Source organism: Podarcis bocagei, assembly GCF_964188305.1.
Source record: "Podarcis bocagei genome assembly, chromosome: 8".
Classification (NCBI taxonomy): Eukaryota; Metazoa; Chordata; class Lepidosauria; order Squamata; family Lacertidae; genus Podarcis; species Podarcis bocagei.
Window position 1 is genome coordinate 1,632,976 of NC_138133.1, and position 16,387 is coordinate 1,649,362.

The window sequence follows — 16,387 nt, forward strand, 5'->3', positions numbered from 1 at the left end:
AGGCACTGCTCAGCTGGCTTCAAATGTCCTAGGCAGGTTGTGGGAGAGACTCACCTTGCCCCACGCTGGTTTTATCGTAGAAAACATTCCAATAGAAACAACAGGAATTAAATGCTTATCTGCACACCTAGCAGCTATGTGCCAATGGGGAAGAGCACACTGGGCTGTACAAAACTCGATGGTGCATTGATACCGAAAGGCTTCCTAATGGCAACACAATCAAATGCACTGTTGTGTGTCCACCCTTTCACACTGCCCTGTGCCAGTCTTATGAGAAGGGGCTCTTGGGAAGGAGCCTTTCCCCAGAGGGTGGCAAGAGGAACACGCTTTGTGGCTTCTGCAGGCAGTGGGTGGGTTGAGAGCTGACTTCTAAACACAAAACAACCCTAAGCATGGGTGTAAAACATGAGTATTCCTTGATGGAGAGAAGGGAGGATGCAGTAAAGAAGCAGCATGAGATGGAAGGAACAGGAAACAAGGGCGGGGAGAACTGATGAGCAGAGGAAGGTGAGGCAAGCAGAGCAAGCACTGCATTTTCAGGTAGGAAAGAGCTTCTGCCTTGTTTTTTCATCCAACACATTTGAGGCATGTCTGTTTCTTTTTAAGGCCAGTTCTATGCCCAAAGACTTGTGGACAGTATCCAGCAAGAAAAGCATGTCCCAGGTTAGACAATGGAAGAATTCTGTTGGCTGAAGGAAAGTTCTGTCAATTCATGGATCTGGGGAGGTTAGGTGAGCAGAAAGAGGCAGGCAACCCCTTTTGCCACCGCAGAAATGGGCTTCCAAATCCCACAGTTGCATCACCACAGGAAGCACCAGCACAATCCAAGCAAGAGCGAGGAGTTTAAATACACTGAAATCCATGGCTGAAGGCACAGCTAACTCTGGCCCATAACAGGTATGACATTTCCTGTTCACTTAAAGTAAGCCATGGTTAAAAGTTCAAAAATTCCCATTAACCCTGGACAGGAATGTAAAATAGATAAGATAGGAATAGAGCCTGAAAAACTCAACCAGTCTTGCTAAAGGAATGGAAAATGTTAGTGGCCTCAGATCACTAATTCCCTCAGATGGAGGGAATCAGCAAAGTCGGGATATGATGAGAAGAGAAACGAGGCCAGAACTATAGTCATGGTACCTGCGTTTTGTGTGAAGAAGAAAAATCTCTCGGGAATCAATACTGCAAGATGGGGAATGCCCATAAATGAATATAAGGTTAAATACTGTAAATTAAGGGGTAGAAGTGGTTCCCTTTTGCAAAAGGGTTGGGTGGTGGTGGGCAGTAGGAAGGAACCCTATAAAAACGCCTTGAGCTTTCAGGCTTTTTATGCAATACAAGGGGTAATTGGCTATTCTTTGACAACAAAATGACAATGTGCATCCTATTGAACTACTTGACTCGCCAAGGCATTTTTGCATGGCTGCAGTCCTACAGCCACCCATCATGTCCCCCAGTAATCTCACCTGAGATTTTAGATGCTCTTTGCTCCCCAATACAGAGGAATCCTTTGCAGCTGCAGAGGGGTGGGGAACCCCAGAGGCAGAAAAGGACAGCTGCGGGAGGGGAGCCAATTCCCAACTTGTTTTAAGAAAACCATCAAGGGAAATTGTGTTACGTTTAACAAAAAAGGTGTACTGCAACTGTAAGCTCATCTCAAGCAGTGCCGATTAAGAAACCATTTGTGCAGCTGCCTCTGTGTGTTTACTCCCTCAAACGGTTTGGCTCTTAGGGAAGAAATGTGTTCTCAGGACCAGGTATGAAAAACAGGAAGGAAAAACACGAAAGAAACACAGTGTCTTCTACAGAGGCACAGAAAAAAATATCCACTATGCTTTGTGTTTCCACGCTGTAGCTCTTGCATTTCCTCTTAAGGCCTGACTACCGCCTTGTGAGTGTCAGTGGCCAATGGTCTCTTGCTTCAAAATAAGAGACCATTTCCATTGAGCCAATGCTCTCCGTTGCTCAAGACAAGCATGGGGTTGCTAGCTCAAGGTGAGACACTGAGCTTCAAATTTGTGTGCTTTGAGGGAGGGCAAAAGCAGAGCTAAAGAATCAAGCGCACATCCAAAGAGCCCTGGCTTGCGCTCTCCTTTTTCACTACCATGAAATGTTACATCATATTTGGTATTTACTTTAGCAAATAGAACATATACACCTGAGCTATACATGCTGTGAAACCAGCTGGCTGAAGCATTTAATGTAATAACTCTGACATTCCTTGCAACAGAATAGTAGTTTTTCTTTGAAAAAAGGCAAATCTATCATTATTGATAAAAGCAAGCAACAGCAAGAGGGCAGTGAAACTGGTACAAAATTTGGAGCCCCAATTTATTTCCTCTAGTTTGTCAACAAGCACTTCCACTATTTACATAACCAGGCATGATGAGAAATCTCACTTGGTGCATCAAAACTATTGCAATAATGCTTTGCTTAATACACTTTATGCTGTTTTTAACTTCATGAATATTAAAAAAGAGCCATTAAAAATAGAAGCATTTGTGCTTTCCATCTCCTTTCCATCCTAAGGGAGGCAGGCAAAGGGTGTGATGGATCTGCAAGCCAGTCCCGGGCCATCTTTCTGCTCTGGTGGCTTTGTGAATGTCCTAATGAACAGTCCAGGTGGAGTCCATGCAGATACATTGCAGGGGCCACCCATCAGGCAGAAGTAGATCCTTAGTAACATGTGAAAATAGTTTGACATGTCTTGTTTCACAGATACATGCCGGCAGATTGAAACAGACAAAGCATGCACATTTCTGATCGGTTCTATCACTCAATGGCTCCATTTCTCTAGCACCTCTTTTACCAGCTTCCCTTGTGCCAGAGGTAGCTTGTAGTCCTGCCATAAACTATTCCCAGTTTCCACAAGGTCCAAAACAAGTTCATGAGTCCCAAGTATCCATCCAAGAAGGTGCCAATGACCCTTGAAGGTGAGAAGGACTTGCTTCCATACAAATCAGGATCATTCCTTTCAATAATCTTATTTGTGGCAGGGAGGAGGCCTCCCAGTTGTATAAAAGTTTTCTCCTAGGCGGTCTCTAGCAATTAGGAGGATGGCAGCATGTTGACCAAAACAGATTGGCCAATGCAAAAGGACCCCATGATCTAATTCTACAGTACAAATATTGTACTGAAATGCAACATTTTAGAAAGTGAAACCTTTTACCCACACAAGTCAATGTTTTGTTGACGATGGCAGCAACATGATGTCTGAGGACGAATGTGAGTTATACAGATTTCCCCTCTTAATACTCATCATAGTGGTTCAGATCTGTAAAATAGGCATTGGAATATGCCTTTGCAGTGAGATGTGGATTAAAGTACTTGTTTTGCTCTTCTAGTATCAGGTTATTTTTGTTAAATGCCTGGGAATAAGAAAAGGGAGGGGGAGGAAGAGTTTAGAAAACACATCATTCAAACTGAAATAATAAAATGCAAAGCAGGGCAACTGATCACTAAAAGATATGCACACTTATAACATTCTCTAGGAGGAGGAGGGGTAGGGATGGCAAAAGCAACACCAGAGGTTGAAATTGGAGAGATAGCAAGAGGAAACTATTGGAAGAAATATAGATTTAAATGGATAAGGAAGGAGGTTGAAAAAGAGAACTGAAGTAGCAAGAAGATGTTCAGGACAAGAAGACCGGGAAGAACACAAGAGGAGGAGGAAACCCAAAAGGTATGACTTTGTAAATGCGTAACACCTTTGCAGCAGACACTGCCATGGTCACTCTTATTCACACAAGAATGACAAGGAAGTCTTCATGTGGAAATCTTTTCCTGTAGTCTCCGTGTGAGTAAAATAATGTGTGTGGTTTTTTGTTTTGTATTTTTGCCTCTCCCCCCCCCCTCAGTAAAAGTTTTGACCCATTAGAATACTGGTTCCATAAATCTGAAACATAACAGCAGCAGTCCCTTTTGGGACCACAGTAATTGTCCAGAGTATCTGCACATCTAACACCTTTAAAGAGCACCAGCCCTATCCATTCCTTACCTTGATGGCTTCTACAGAGTCGTACTTGTCCAGCTTGTTGATGTGATTAGTGATGTTGGTATTCAGAGGAGCCGGTGATACTGGGTGGATGACAGTTGCATCGTGCGACTGCTGCTGGTACCGTTGGCAGTAAGTGTAAACCAAAAGAGTCAGAAGGCACCCGAGAATGCAGCTGCTCAGCCCCACAGCAGTCATATGGAACATATTAAACTCTACAGGGTGGAAGAGGCAAAGCAGAGTTGGCAGGTTTTGCTTACATTTGATTGATTTCTAGACAACCTGCTTATGCATCGCTATGTCAGCACTTTGTATGCACCATGCAAAACAGGCCCAGCAGGGGAAATAGACAGAGTAAAACTACATACAGGTCTTTCTTTTTTAGTAGGCATGGCTGGGCAGTTCTCTCTCTTCATTCTTCATGCAACTTTCTGAGAATCTAGCATTCTTTTTAAAAAACAACAAAAGAACAAATATGTTTCTTGTCCTCATGATTGGGAAAGGCTGTGGTGTGGGATTAGGAGTTCCTGTGGTCATAAGCTGCTCTCATTGGAGAACTAGAAGAGTGTTACTATTCTTATCATTTATATACTTCAATTTATCCAAAGATCCCAGGGTGCTCTACAACATTAAGAACAGCCCCCCCCCCCCATATTTAACAGGCCATACATTATCTAACGGCCAAAGGCCTGGGGAAGGAGAAATGTGTTCACCTAAAGATATGCACGCCTCTCTGGGGAGAGCATTTCACAGTTGGGAGCCACCACAGAAAAGGCCCATTCTCATGTTGCCACCCTCCAAACCTCTCCGGGAGGGAGGACATAGAGAAGGGCCCCGTTGTGTCTTCTTGCCCGCTTTGTCTTCCCCCTGAAAAACTCTGCTGGAGAGCCTCCAGAACAACATGGGAGGGAGCACAGGAGGGGGAAGGGGGAAGTATTTCCTCCTGTGGGAGCCTCAGCTTGACTGCAGTGTCTTCCGCGAAGGGGAGGAGTGAAATCTCGAAGATTTTTTTTTTAAGTGGTGGAGGAAATAGCTTACCTATTTTACCAGCATTTTTAAAAGTAGAGAACTAGTGCAAAAGGAGTAAAAAGCTACAGGGAAAACAGTTCCCAAGAATACTGGGGAAAAGAACAAGCCAGTATTAAACTTAAATCTACTGCTGCTTCCTCTGGAACCCCTTTATTCACTCACTTTTTACAGTATAGCTAAATGATATTGCCATCAAACTGTTGTTCTCTTGTGTTTCCCCCATGCTGCTTTGTCTCTTTGGGGACAGACATTAATCCAACTTTTTTCTTTTTTATAGACAAACGGAACAGCAGAGCAATCTCTGCAAGTGGAGATAGCCTTTCCGTCCCTGGTGCTTTCTAGATGTTGTGGACTCTTAATAGTCCCAAAACATCTGGAGGGCACCTGGTTGGCAAAGGCTGTCTTCATGTTACTCTTCTGTCTGCTTAGAGGGGCATTTACAGTCACATTTTGGGGTGTTTAAACCAGGCCCTGAGAACCCACCTTTCCCATGATTGCCATTGTCGGAGGTGGGGGTGTTCCTTTTTTCATTCAATTGATGATGATAAACACTGCTACAATGTAGGTTTGCTTCATTTTCTTTTTAATTATTAAAATATTCATACAATACCACTTGAACATAGTTAATCGCTTTGGAATAAGTCCACAAATTAAAACAGAAGAATGGGGAAATGGTGGTAGCTAAGGGAAAAGCAATTAAAGGAGATGGGGCCAGAGAAGACCATTTCAGGAAATGGCCAGTTAAGGAGCCGGTTGCATCGCTGCTGGGAGAAGCAGGAGCTACCGTACTTTTCTGTGTATAAGACTAGGTTTTTTTACTTTAAAATAAGGTTAAAAATATGGGGGTGTCTTATACATGGATAGTGCATATGTCCATTTTCTAAATTTGGGGTCCCCAAAAGTAGGGAGTGTCTTATACATGGAAAAATACGGTACTTTCAGCCGCATCAGAGAAGATGCCTTCACGGACCAAAGGCTACAGTTCTAAGCACACCTTATATAATAATAATAATAATAATAATTTATTATTTGTACCCCGCCCATCTGGCTGGGTTTCCCCAGCCACTCTGGGCGGCTTCCACAGAAACCCAAAAACACTAAAATATCATACATTAAAAGCTTCCCTGAATAGGGCCGCCTTAAGATGTTTTCTGAATGTCAGGTAGTTGTCCATCACCTTGACATCCGATGGGAGGGCATTCCACAGGGCGGGCGCCACCACCGAAAAGGCCCTCTGCCTGGTTCCCTGTAGCTTCGCTTCTCGCAATGAGGGAACCGCCAGAAGGCCCTCGGCGCTGGACCTCAGTGTCCGGGCAGAACGATGGGGGTGGAGACGCTCCTTCAGGTATACTGGGCCGAAGCCGTTTAGGGCTTTAAAGGTCAACACCAACACTTTGAATTGTGCTCGGAAACGTACTGGGAGCCAATGTAGGTCTTTCAAGACCGGTGTTATGTGGTCTCGGCGGCCGCCCCCAGTCACCAGTCTAGCTGCCGCATTCTGGATTAGTTGTAGTTTCCGAGTCACCTTCAAAGGTAGCCCCACGTAGAGCGCATTGCAGTAGTCCAAGCGGGAGATAACTAGAGCATGCACCACTCTGGCGAGACAGTCAGCGGGCAGGTAGGGTCTCAGCCTGCGTACCAGGTGGAGTTGGTAGACAGCTGCCTTGGATACAGAATTGACCTGCGCCTCCATGGACAGCTGTGAGTCCAAAATGACTCCCAGGCTACGCACCTGGTCCTTCAGGGGCACAGTTACCCCATTCAGGACCAGGGAGTTCTCCACACCAGCCCGCCCCCTGTCCCCCAAAAACAGTACTTCTGTCTTGTCAGGATTCAACTTCAATCCATTAGCCACCATCCATCCTCCAACCGCCTCCAGGCACTCACACAGGACCTTCACCGCCTTCACTGGTTCTGATTTGAAAGAAAGGTAGAGCTGGGTATCATCTGCATATTGATGGACACCCAGTCCAAACCCCCTGATGATCTCTCCCAGCGGCTTCATATAGATGTTAAAAAGCATGGGGGAGAGGACGGAACCCTGAGGCACCCCACAAGTGAGGGCCCAAGGGTCTGAACACTCATCCCCCACCACCACTTTCTGAACACGGCCCAGGAGAAAGGAGCGAAACCACTGTATAACAGTGCCCCCAGCTCCCAACCCCTCTAGACGGTCCAGAAGGATGTTATGGTCGATTGTATCAAAGGCCGCTGAGAGATCCAGCAGAACTAGGAAACAACTCTCACCTTTGTCCCTAGCTCGCCGGAGATCATCAACCAGTGCGACCAAGGCAGTTTCAGTCCCATGATGAGGCCTGAACCCTGATTGGAAGGGATCCAAATGGTCCGCATCCTCCAGGCGTGCCTGGAGTTGTTCAGCAACCACACGCTCAATCACCTTGCCCAAGAATGGAAGATTTGAAACTGGGCGATAGTTGGCCATACTGGCCGGGTCTAAAGATGGTTTTTTAAGAAGCGGTTTAATGACCGCCTCTTTCAGCGGATCTGGGAATGTTCCCTCACAGAGGGAAGCATTCACCACCCCGCAGAGCCCATCGCCCAGCCCTTCCCGGCTAGCTTTTATAAGCCAGGATGGGCAAGGATCAAGGAGACAGGTGGTTGGTTTCACTCGTCCAAGCAGCCTGTCCACATCCTCGGGGGTAACGGATTGAAATTGATTCCATGCAACTTGACCAGACAGGGCTCTAGCACTCTCCCGCCCCAGCCCTGCTCCCACGGTGGTGTCTAGCTCCTTCCGAATATGAGTGATTTTATCTGCAAAAAACTTTGCAAAATTGTTGCAGGAGATCTTGGGGTCTTTACAAGGCCCCGATGGTAAAGGTGGTTCCGTTAAATATAGAGAGGGTTCATCCACACTTCCGCTTATCCCATCGCTTTCCCCTGGGAAAACCTGCTCTTTACCACTGAATTGGAGCAAATATCAATCGAGTTTCCCACAGATTGACGTTTGCTCTGATTCAGCGGTAAAGAGTGGGTTTTCCCAGGAGAAAGTGGTGGCGCAAATGGAAAGCCGCACGGGACAAGCAAAGTGCGGACGAGCCCTAAGTCCCATTAAACAGAAGGAGCAAAGATACTTTTAGGGAACTTGCTACAAAGCTGCCGGTCCCATCTCAGTACTGCTAGTCCACTTTTGCCTTTGCTGTGGTGGCAGAGCAGCGGAAAATTTCCATGGGAATAAAGCGCTAAGGTCCCAAGAACAATGCTCCAGCATCACTAAATGGCTCAGAGGAACATTCTGCAGAGAACACCTGGGGCTTCAGAGGAATCCTAGAACTGTAGAGTTGGATCTAGTACCTTTTGGTGTGTTTTATTGTTTATGACTTTTGTTATGTTGGTAATTATGTAAATCTTGTCGTGTTGTAAGCCGCCTTGAGCGTTGTTTTAACTATGGAAAGGCAGCATACAGATGATGATAATGATCTAGTCCAACCTCCTGCAGTGCAGGAATCTCAACTAGGTTGTCCATGACAGATTACAAGACAGCCATCCAAGCTCTGATTAAAAACCTCCAAGGAAAGAGAGTCCACCGCCTCTTGTGGAGGTCTGTTCCACTGTCAAACAACTCTTATTCTGGTTTGCTTCACTGCTGCAGTGCCCCCAGGCAGCAGCAAGGCAGCGCTGAGAAAACAGGACAAACTGCAGCAGAATGAATCCACCACTGCTGCAGCCTTTTTGGGTTAAGACCATGTTGCCAATTACACCCACAATAAAACACCAGTCCGGGGTGGTGGTTAATGTCATGCAAGAACAACAGCCTTAAAATTCTGATTTCAGGATTCTGCTTCACACGAATCTCAGTTTTCACTGTATTTTTTAAAAAAGCATGTTTCTAACGCTGTGGGTTAAACCACGGAGCCTAGGACTTGCCGATCAGAAGGTCGGCGGTTCGAATCCCAGCAATGGGGTGAGCTCCCGTTGCTCAGTCCCAGCTCCTGCCAACCTAGCAGTTCGAAAGCACGTCAAAGTGCAAGTAGATAAATAGGTACCGCTCTGGCGGGAAGGTAAACGGCGTTTCCGTGCGCTGCTCTGATTCGCCAGAACCATTTAGTCATGCTGGCCACATGACCTGGAAGGTGTATGCCAGCTCCCTCGGCCAATAAAGCGAGATGAACACCGCAGCCCCAGAGTCAGTCACGACTGGACCTAATGGTCAGGGGTCCCTTTACCTTTACCCCTGATTCTTATTTATACATGCTGTGAAGCCTGCGTTCCTCCAGTGAAACCTCCAGCCAGCACAAGGCAATAAGAGGCCTTCCTGTCCTTACCTTTCAGCGCCAAAAGGCAGCAGTGGAGACAGTGGGGGCTGCAGCCAACCCTTTCCAAGAGTGCAGTTGCCAAGTGAATGGCCCCATGCCAAGGTGACCATCCACTGGCGTGGGGACACCCTTGAGCAAAACTCCAGGAAGCCACACCCTCCCTCTCGTGTTGTGGTGTCTGGTATTCATCTGCAGCCACCAAATGTATTCTTTAAAGTGTAAAAATAATGTTTGCCAGAACCTTGGAAGTCAGTGTAGTTTCTCAGTAAGATTTGGCCCACAGAGCTCTTTGCCCTCCCCCTGACTAAGAGAAGCAGAATGAATGCTTCAAGCTAAGAAAACTCAATGTCACTGTTTTCCATAATTGACTCTTTTCACTTTGCATAACTGCTCCTGATAACATAAATCCAGCGTTCATTGGCTTTTGTAGATATGGTGCACACTTTAAATTTTAACACTGAATGCACACGATTTATAGTACAAATCTGACCCAACTTCCTCTTGAAAGGAAACTGAGTACTCTTTGAGGTATCAAGGACCCTTATGGAGAAGAAAGTTCTTTTCTGGCTTCCTTGTTTCAACCCATAATTTAGAAAATAGTGGTGTATGGATCTGTACATGGATTGAAAACAAACACTCTCCTTATATGGTTGAAATACCCCATTTCCTTCACTGACAATATACAGGCACCAATTCTGAGACATTGTAAATACTGTTTCCGGAGCTCAAGTCAGCAATTACATGCCTATTTTCAGACTCTCATTTAAGAACTTTCCTAGTCTCATCTGAGATGCACAAATCCCTGGGTTAAGTACTCAAAATGGGTATTGATGGTTTCTCTGATGATAAGGATGATGGCAACTTATGAGTGGGAAGATTCGTCCTTTCGGGACTCTGGAGGTGAACTGAAGATGATCTCTGGACTAGTCCTGCCTTGGAGAGTCTTCTTTTGCCATTCCTCCCCTCTTTGCTTTAAACAAATCACAGTCAAGTTGTTGTAATAGGCCACTGAAGGACCTTTCTCCTGTAAGGCTCTGTGCTCCCTGGACTTTTTTTTAAAATCCTGCTTTAAGTATAACATATGCACGGTAAGCAGCTGTGCCTAGTTACTCTTATTTTTACTATTTTTCAAAATGTATTCTGCTTCTGTTAGTCACAAGGAGGAAGGAGTGAGGAGATTTCAGCAGGCATTGTTTTAGGACTCCTGCATAGATTGCCACTTATTTATTTAAATTGTTTTATTTATGTATTCCTGATTTAAATTTGTACCCTGCATTTCCAATCAAAGCAATTTATACTGATCAATCTGCAAATGTACTAGTAAATAATATTATCTCAGACAAATGCCAAATAATAAAAGGTACTAGACAAGGCTGTCCCTTATCTCCGTTGTTCATTTTGACATTAGAAATATTGCAGCAGAATATAAGGAGAAACAAGGAACTCAAAGGAATAGAGGTGGGACTCAGAGCCTATAAATTAAGGCCATTTGCTGATGATGTGGTATTAACATTGGAACAGCATATGGTAAGCATTCTCAAAGCATTAGAAAAAATTAAAAGGTTTGGAGAAGTGGCAGGTTTCAAAATAAATACAGATAAAACCAAAATGTTGGTTAAAAACATGGATGAGCAGCCAAAAAAGGCCTTAGAAAAAATCTCTGGCCTAAAGAGGTTAAAAAGTAAAATATTTCAGGATTTGGCTGTGGGTGAGAAATCTCAACTTATTTATATTAAACTGTGGGAAGAGATTAAGAAAGAATTGGAGATTTGGGAAAGGATGAATAAAGTTTTCACTGTTAGGCAGAATTTCAGCCATTAAAATGAATGTACTACCTAATATGTTGTTTTTATTCCAATCTATTCCGATTGTAAATAAGTTGCCTCAAAGAATGGAAGATGGCTTTTTCTGGCAGGGGAAAAAAGCCATGAATCAAACAAAATCTTGATAGATGTAAAGAAAGAGGAGACTTTGCCTTGCCAGACCTATGAGGCAGCCTGTTTGTGTTGGCTAAAGCAATGGATCATATTGTAAAATGCAGGCATGTTGGATTTTGGAAGGCCATGATATAAAATTTGGCTGGCATGCATGTCTTTGGTATGAGAAAGCTAAAATTTATAAGAGTTTTACAAACCACATCATTAGGAAGAATTTATATAGAGTTTGGGAGAAAAACAAAATTTTGTTGGAAAGAAAAATACCTTTGTGGTTATCCCCTATTGAAGCAATTACAATTAATAAAATTAATATGGAAAGACAATGGGTGACAAATAGGGAACTGCTGGATTTTACAGGTAGGGAACCCAGACTGAAACCTATGGAGGAATTAAGGAGCCATGTTACGGGTTGATTACAGTACCACCAGTTACTTGATACGTTTAAGATAGATTCAAAAAATGGATTCCTGGACCAAAGTTCACAATTTGAAAAACAATTATTACAGAATAAGGGCAAGCCATTATCTAAAAACTATAACTTTTTATTAGAATGGGAAACAAAATACGAGCTAGTCAAAGCTTCAATGACACATTGGGCAATAGATGTAGGACACAATATAGACTTAAACGTCTGGGAGAAACTCTGGAAAAACAATTCGAAATTTACTGCATGCTATTAACTGAAAGAGAACTTTATGAAAATGATTCATAGATGGTATTTAACTTCAAGTAAGTTGGCTAAAATGCTTAAAGTCGAATCAGATATGTGTTGGAAATGTAAAGAAATGGAGGAAACTTTTTTTCATGTGTGGTGGACATGTAAAAAGGTAAAAGAATATTGGGAAATTATTTATAACAAGTTGAAAAAAATGTTCAAAACAACTTTTTCAAAAAGACTGTAGTCCTTTTTGATGGAAATAATTCAGACAGAAGTTCCTAGGTGTCAGGAAAAAAATATTTATGTACAGCATAATTATGTACAGCAGCTTGGGTTTGGTTGCTCAAAAATGGAAAGTGAGGGAGTTTCCAAGCAAAGAGGACTGGCAACTTAAGATGTTAGAATATGCATAACTTGTAGGTTTAACATATAGAATAAGAGAGCAAGAAGAACGTATATTTAAAGAAGAGTGGAAAATATTTATTGAGTATATGGAAAATAACTGTACACAGCTGAAAACGCTGGCAGCATTAAGATAAAATCAACAGTGTAAGTAATTTTGAGTGTTGTAAAAGTGGAGAACTGATTAAAATGGCTAGAGTAAAATATGCAGGAACGAAAGATAAACAGAATGAACCATGGAAGGAGAAGGAGAGAAGTTGTTGGATATTTAACAGTATGTAAAATGTTTATTTTGAACTGAATTAATTGAAAACTTAATTCAAAAAATGAAAAAAAAAATTGTACCCTGCATTTCCAAACAATCACTGGTGGACGAAGGTGAGGGGTCTGCCCCGGGTGCCATCACAGCTGTCCCTGGGATGCGTGCCACACCCCCGCGGGTGGCACACCACACCCCCGGGAATCTGTGCCAGCCACGCCCCCGCCTGTTCTCCGCTCCCGGGGCCAGAGCATGTAGCTCCGCCACGGCATGCAATATAAAATGATCCTAAAGCAAGAAGGTAAAAAACAAAACAACGACAACTGCCAGTTTTACTGAGTTGCAGACTTAATGTCTGCACATTCAAGGCTCAAATTCTGTATCATTCTACGATTCTTCCCCCCCCCTCACTTTTTTTAAAAACCCAAAGCAGCCTGAGCAGGTTGTGAATCTGGGCAGAAGAAGAATGGATGGAGAATTACCCTTCCCAAACGGCTTCTTCATCTGGGGTCATCTTCCCACCCCAGGCGGAAATGCAGCTTGGGGAGGTTGAACTGAGCACCATCCAGGCTCTTGCCTGATTGGACTTTCTTCCATGCAGGTTTATTGCTTTACATTTAAAAAGCAAGGAGAATGGAGGAAAGCATCACGTCCAGGGTAGCAGAAAACAGCACAGAAAGAATCAGGGAAAGAATGCAGAAAAATAATCAGGGATGGAAAGAAACCTGGGGAGGGGGGAGGAACACTTACCGCCACATCGTTGTTCTTTGATGCTGCTGGTCCTTGCTACTGTTATGTCTGCAACAGCAAATAATTCAATTATGCAGAAGTCATAAAGAAAAACAGCCCAATGTAATTCTTTAACATTTCTGTTCAAGTGTGAACAATATAAATATCAGTCTGGTATGAATAATTCTTAACTCAGCAAGAATGCTCTTCACTATCAATCACACACTTTGCTAATTTGCTGTGGAAAAAGAAAACATGCTTCATTCTGCAAACATAGCTGCTGGTGCCACATCTCCTGTGGCCCCAGTTATTTCCAGTAAATGCTAGCAGGACCCCCGTTTGTGAGACTTCATTGTGAAGCTCTACACACCTCCCCTTCCCACAAAGTGTTGGCAGAGCCCCACACACTGTAGGCAGCTTACGATTTTGTAAAATGATTTGTAAAAATTACACACTTGCTGGATTCCCGATTAGAAGACAGGAGAAAGAGATAAGCAATACCCTTACCTGGTATGAAATTGGAATCGGAAATACATGGGTGACTCTCAGTGGTATTTCCAGAACACTGGTTACCCACAGGAAATAAAACATTGCACTGGCGGGTGCGGAACTGGACGCCGGATGAATCGCAGCCAGACCACTCTGACCAGTCCGACCAGCTATCTGTGACAGCCAAAAAATAAAGAGGCACATGAAGGGGTAGCTCACACAGCAAATTGTTTTTAAGTGTTTTGTATACTTTTCCTACGAAATAATCCATTTTTATCGCAAAGTTGTCTTAGAAGACATCTGATTTTAGAAGACATCTGAAGGCAGCCCTGTTTAGGGAAGCTTTTAATGTTTGATGTATCACAGTATTTTAATATTCTTTTGGAAGCCGCCCAGAGTGGCTGGGGAAACCCAGCCAGATGGGCGGGGTATAAATAATAAATTTATTATTATTATTATTATTATTATTATTATTATTATTATTATTATTATTATCCTGATTCTGCAAGGAAAATCCATGCACACACAAAAGGGATTGCCTAACTTGAGGTGGTTACCATGCACAAAGGATGCTGTGAATGTTCAAGAAATGCACATCTAGACCTTGAGACTGCATGTGGGGTTTCCTCAGATGGACCAGGACTGAGTCAAAGCCAATCACCAGCTTGGAGGGCTGGGGGCGGGGGATGAATCCAGCTATTCCCTCCTTCAACCAATAGCAAGTCATCCAAGAGTACAGTGTACTGACAATTTGTACAATGAAGAGATGCTCACATCCAGCAACAAGCAAGGAAGCCACTGCTATGCAGGAGGTCACAGAGCCTGAGGCCCAAATGTGCATATTCTTTTGATTCTTGCTTTGAATAAGCAAGGCAGGCGGCATCTCTTACAAATCCTGTGGCTGCATAGCTGACCTACAGCGAAACCAGGGCTGGCACCACATCTCACATTCAGTACAGGAGGGCTGCTGTCACAAAAGGTACCTCTGTGTCAAGTTCTCATCCAGAAAGAATACGACCACAGACCCTACGACCTGACATCGGCACACAAAGTTTCATGGCCACTTCTTTGCATCACTAGCAGAGGCTCAACGCATGATGTGACAACATCACAATGCAATGTAAATGAGCCCATCTCTATAGGGGAGCACTGAACCTGAGGATGCTCTTTGTGGTGGCAGCTCTTAGTGATGTGTGGGGTCGGTCTAGGACATTGCCGGTATCAAGGCAGAGATTGTTTTACAGCCTGGTGTGGAGACTTGGCACCACCACGGAGCACCTGGGGGCCTCAGCCTCACCATTTTCACAGGGTTGTGGAGATAAAATGGGGGCAGGGAGCTATTTTGTTCTGCAGAAAAGCAAGTGAATGAATGAGCTGAGCTTTCCTGTACCTGGGCATTGCTGTGTATTGCAGAGTGCTTCTTCGGTGTGGAGTCCTAGGCAGATATCACCTCCGTAAGCTGGTGCTGGATTGCTGCACGAGCGAGTCCTCATATAATGGCCACTTCCACAAGTAGTGGAGCACTTAGACCACGATGACCAGCAGGACCAACCTCCATCAACTGGGAAATGACAAAACTACATTGTTTCTTTCCTCTCAATATGGAGATAAATAGTTGAATTAAGAACACAAGAAGAGTTTGGCAGACCAGGGGCCTTTGGGAACCCCATAAGCATGAGGGCTTCAGCACTCTTCCCCTGGTAATTTCCTGCAACTGGTATTCTGTGACATGCCACCTCAGACACTGGAGGTAGTCCACCAGGGGTCAGCAAACTTTTTCAGCAGGGGGCTGGTCCACTGTCCCTCAGACACTGGGGGGGGGGGGCAGACTGTATTTTGAAAAAATAATAACAAACAAATTCCTATGCCCCACAAATAATCCAGAGATGCATTTTAAATAAAAGGACACATTCTACTCATGTAAAAACACGCTGATTCCCAGACCGTCCGCGGGCCGGATTGAGAAGGCCGCATCCGGCCCCCGGGCCTTAGTTTGCCTGTCCATGTAGTACAAACTCATCATGGCCAACAGCCAATTAGAATCAAGGGTCATCTAGTTCAGTTCCCTGCAATGAAGGGATCCTCTCCACAGCCACCCCTGGGTGGGCTCAAACCACCAACCTTCCAATTCACAGCCAGATACACTGACCCACTGAATTATTTTCATAGCCAAAACCCCCATAAGTAATGGCAAGAGTCTTCAAGCAAAGAGTTTCAGGCATTTTTCTAGATTCCGAAAATTCAATGTTTTAAAATAGCCCCTCTAGAAAGAGATCACAATATTTTTATTGATATAGGACAGAGGGACAAAAGCCCATCCCAATGGTACATTTTCCAAAGTGGAGGATGATGGGCCTAGTGGCATCTGACAGAAAAATCAAGGAAATTTGAAGCCCTTTCAAAAGTAACTTTTGTGCATTCTTTCTACATTTCACTTAAAAAAAACACCCCAAAGAAACCACCACCACCAAAACCATCACAATTTAAATAATAAAGCAAAAGGAACAGTAAAACAAGTCAGCAATCCAACTGTAAAAATTAATATTTACACTGATTAAAAGACAGCAGAGACAACAAAGATACATCTCCTAATTAAAAGTCAATTGAAATAAAATG

The 16,387-nt window shown here is 43.9% G+C and overlaps 1 protein-coding gene across 5 annotated transcripts in view; it reads right to left on the reverse strand.

Annotated features, from left to right (window-relative positions):
• Window positions 1-2,298: 2,298 nt before the first annotated feature.
• Window positions 2,299-16,387, reverse strand: part of SEMA5A (semaphorin 5A) — a 148,341-nt gene continuing 134,252 nt past the window's right edge. For 2 of the 5 annotated variants that reach the window (XM_081205962.1, XM_081205963.1), the window contains exons 18-22: window positions 15,162-15,332; window positions 13,790-13,945; window positions 13,304-13,351; window positions 3,995-4,206; window positions 2,299-3,365 (exon numbers count right to left, since the gene is read on the reverse strand). In XM_081205962.1, the coding sequence (XP_081062088.1) occupies window positions 3,246-3,365; window positions 3,995-4,206; window positions 13,304-13,351; window positions 13,790-13,945; window positions 15,162-15,332 (707 nt within the window). In that variant the 3' untranslated portion in view covers window positions 2,299-3,245. The other 3 variants (XM_081205966.1, XM_081205964.1, XM_081205965.1) reach the window with 3 other exon arrangements.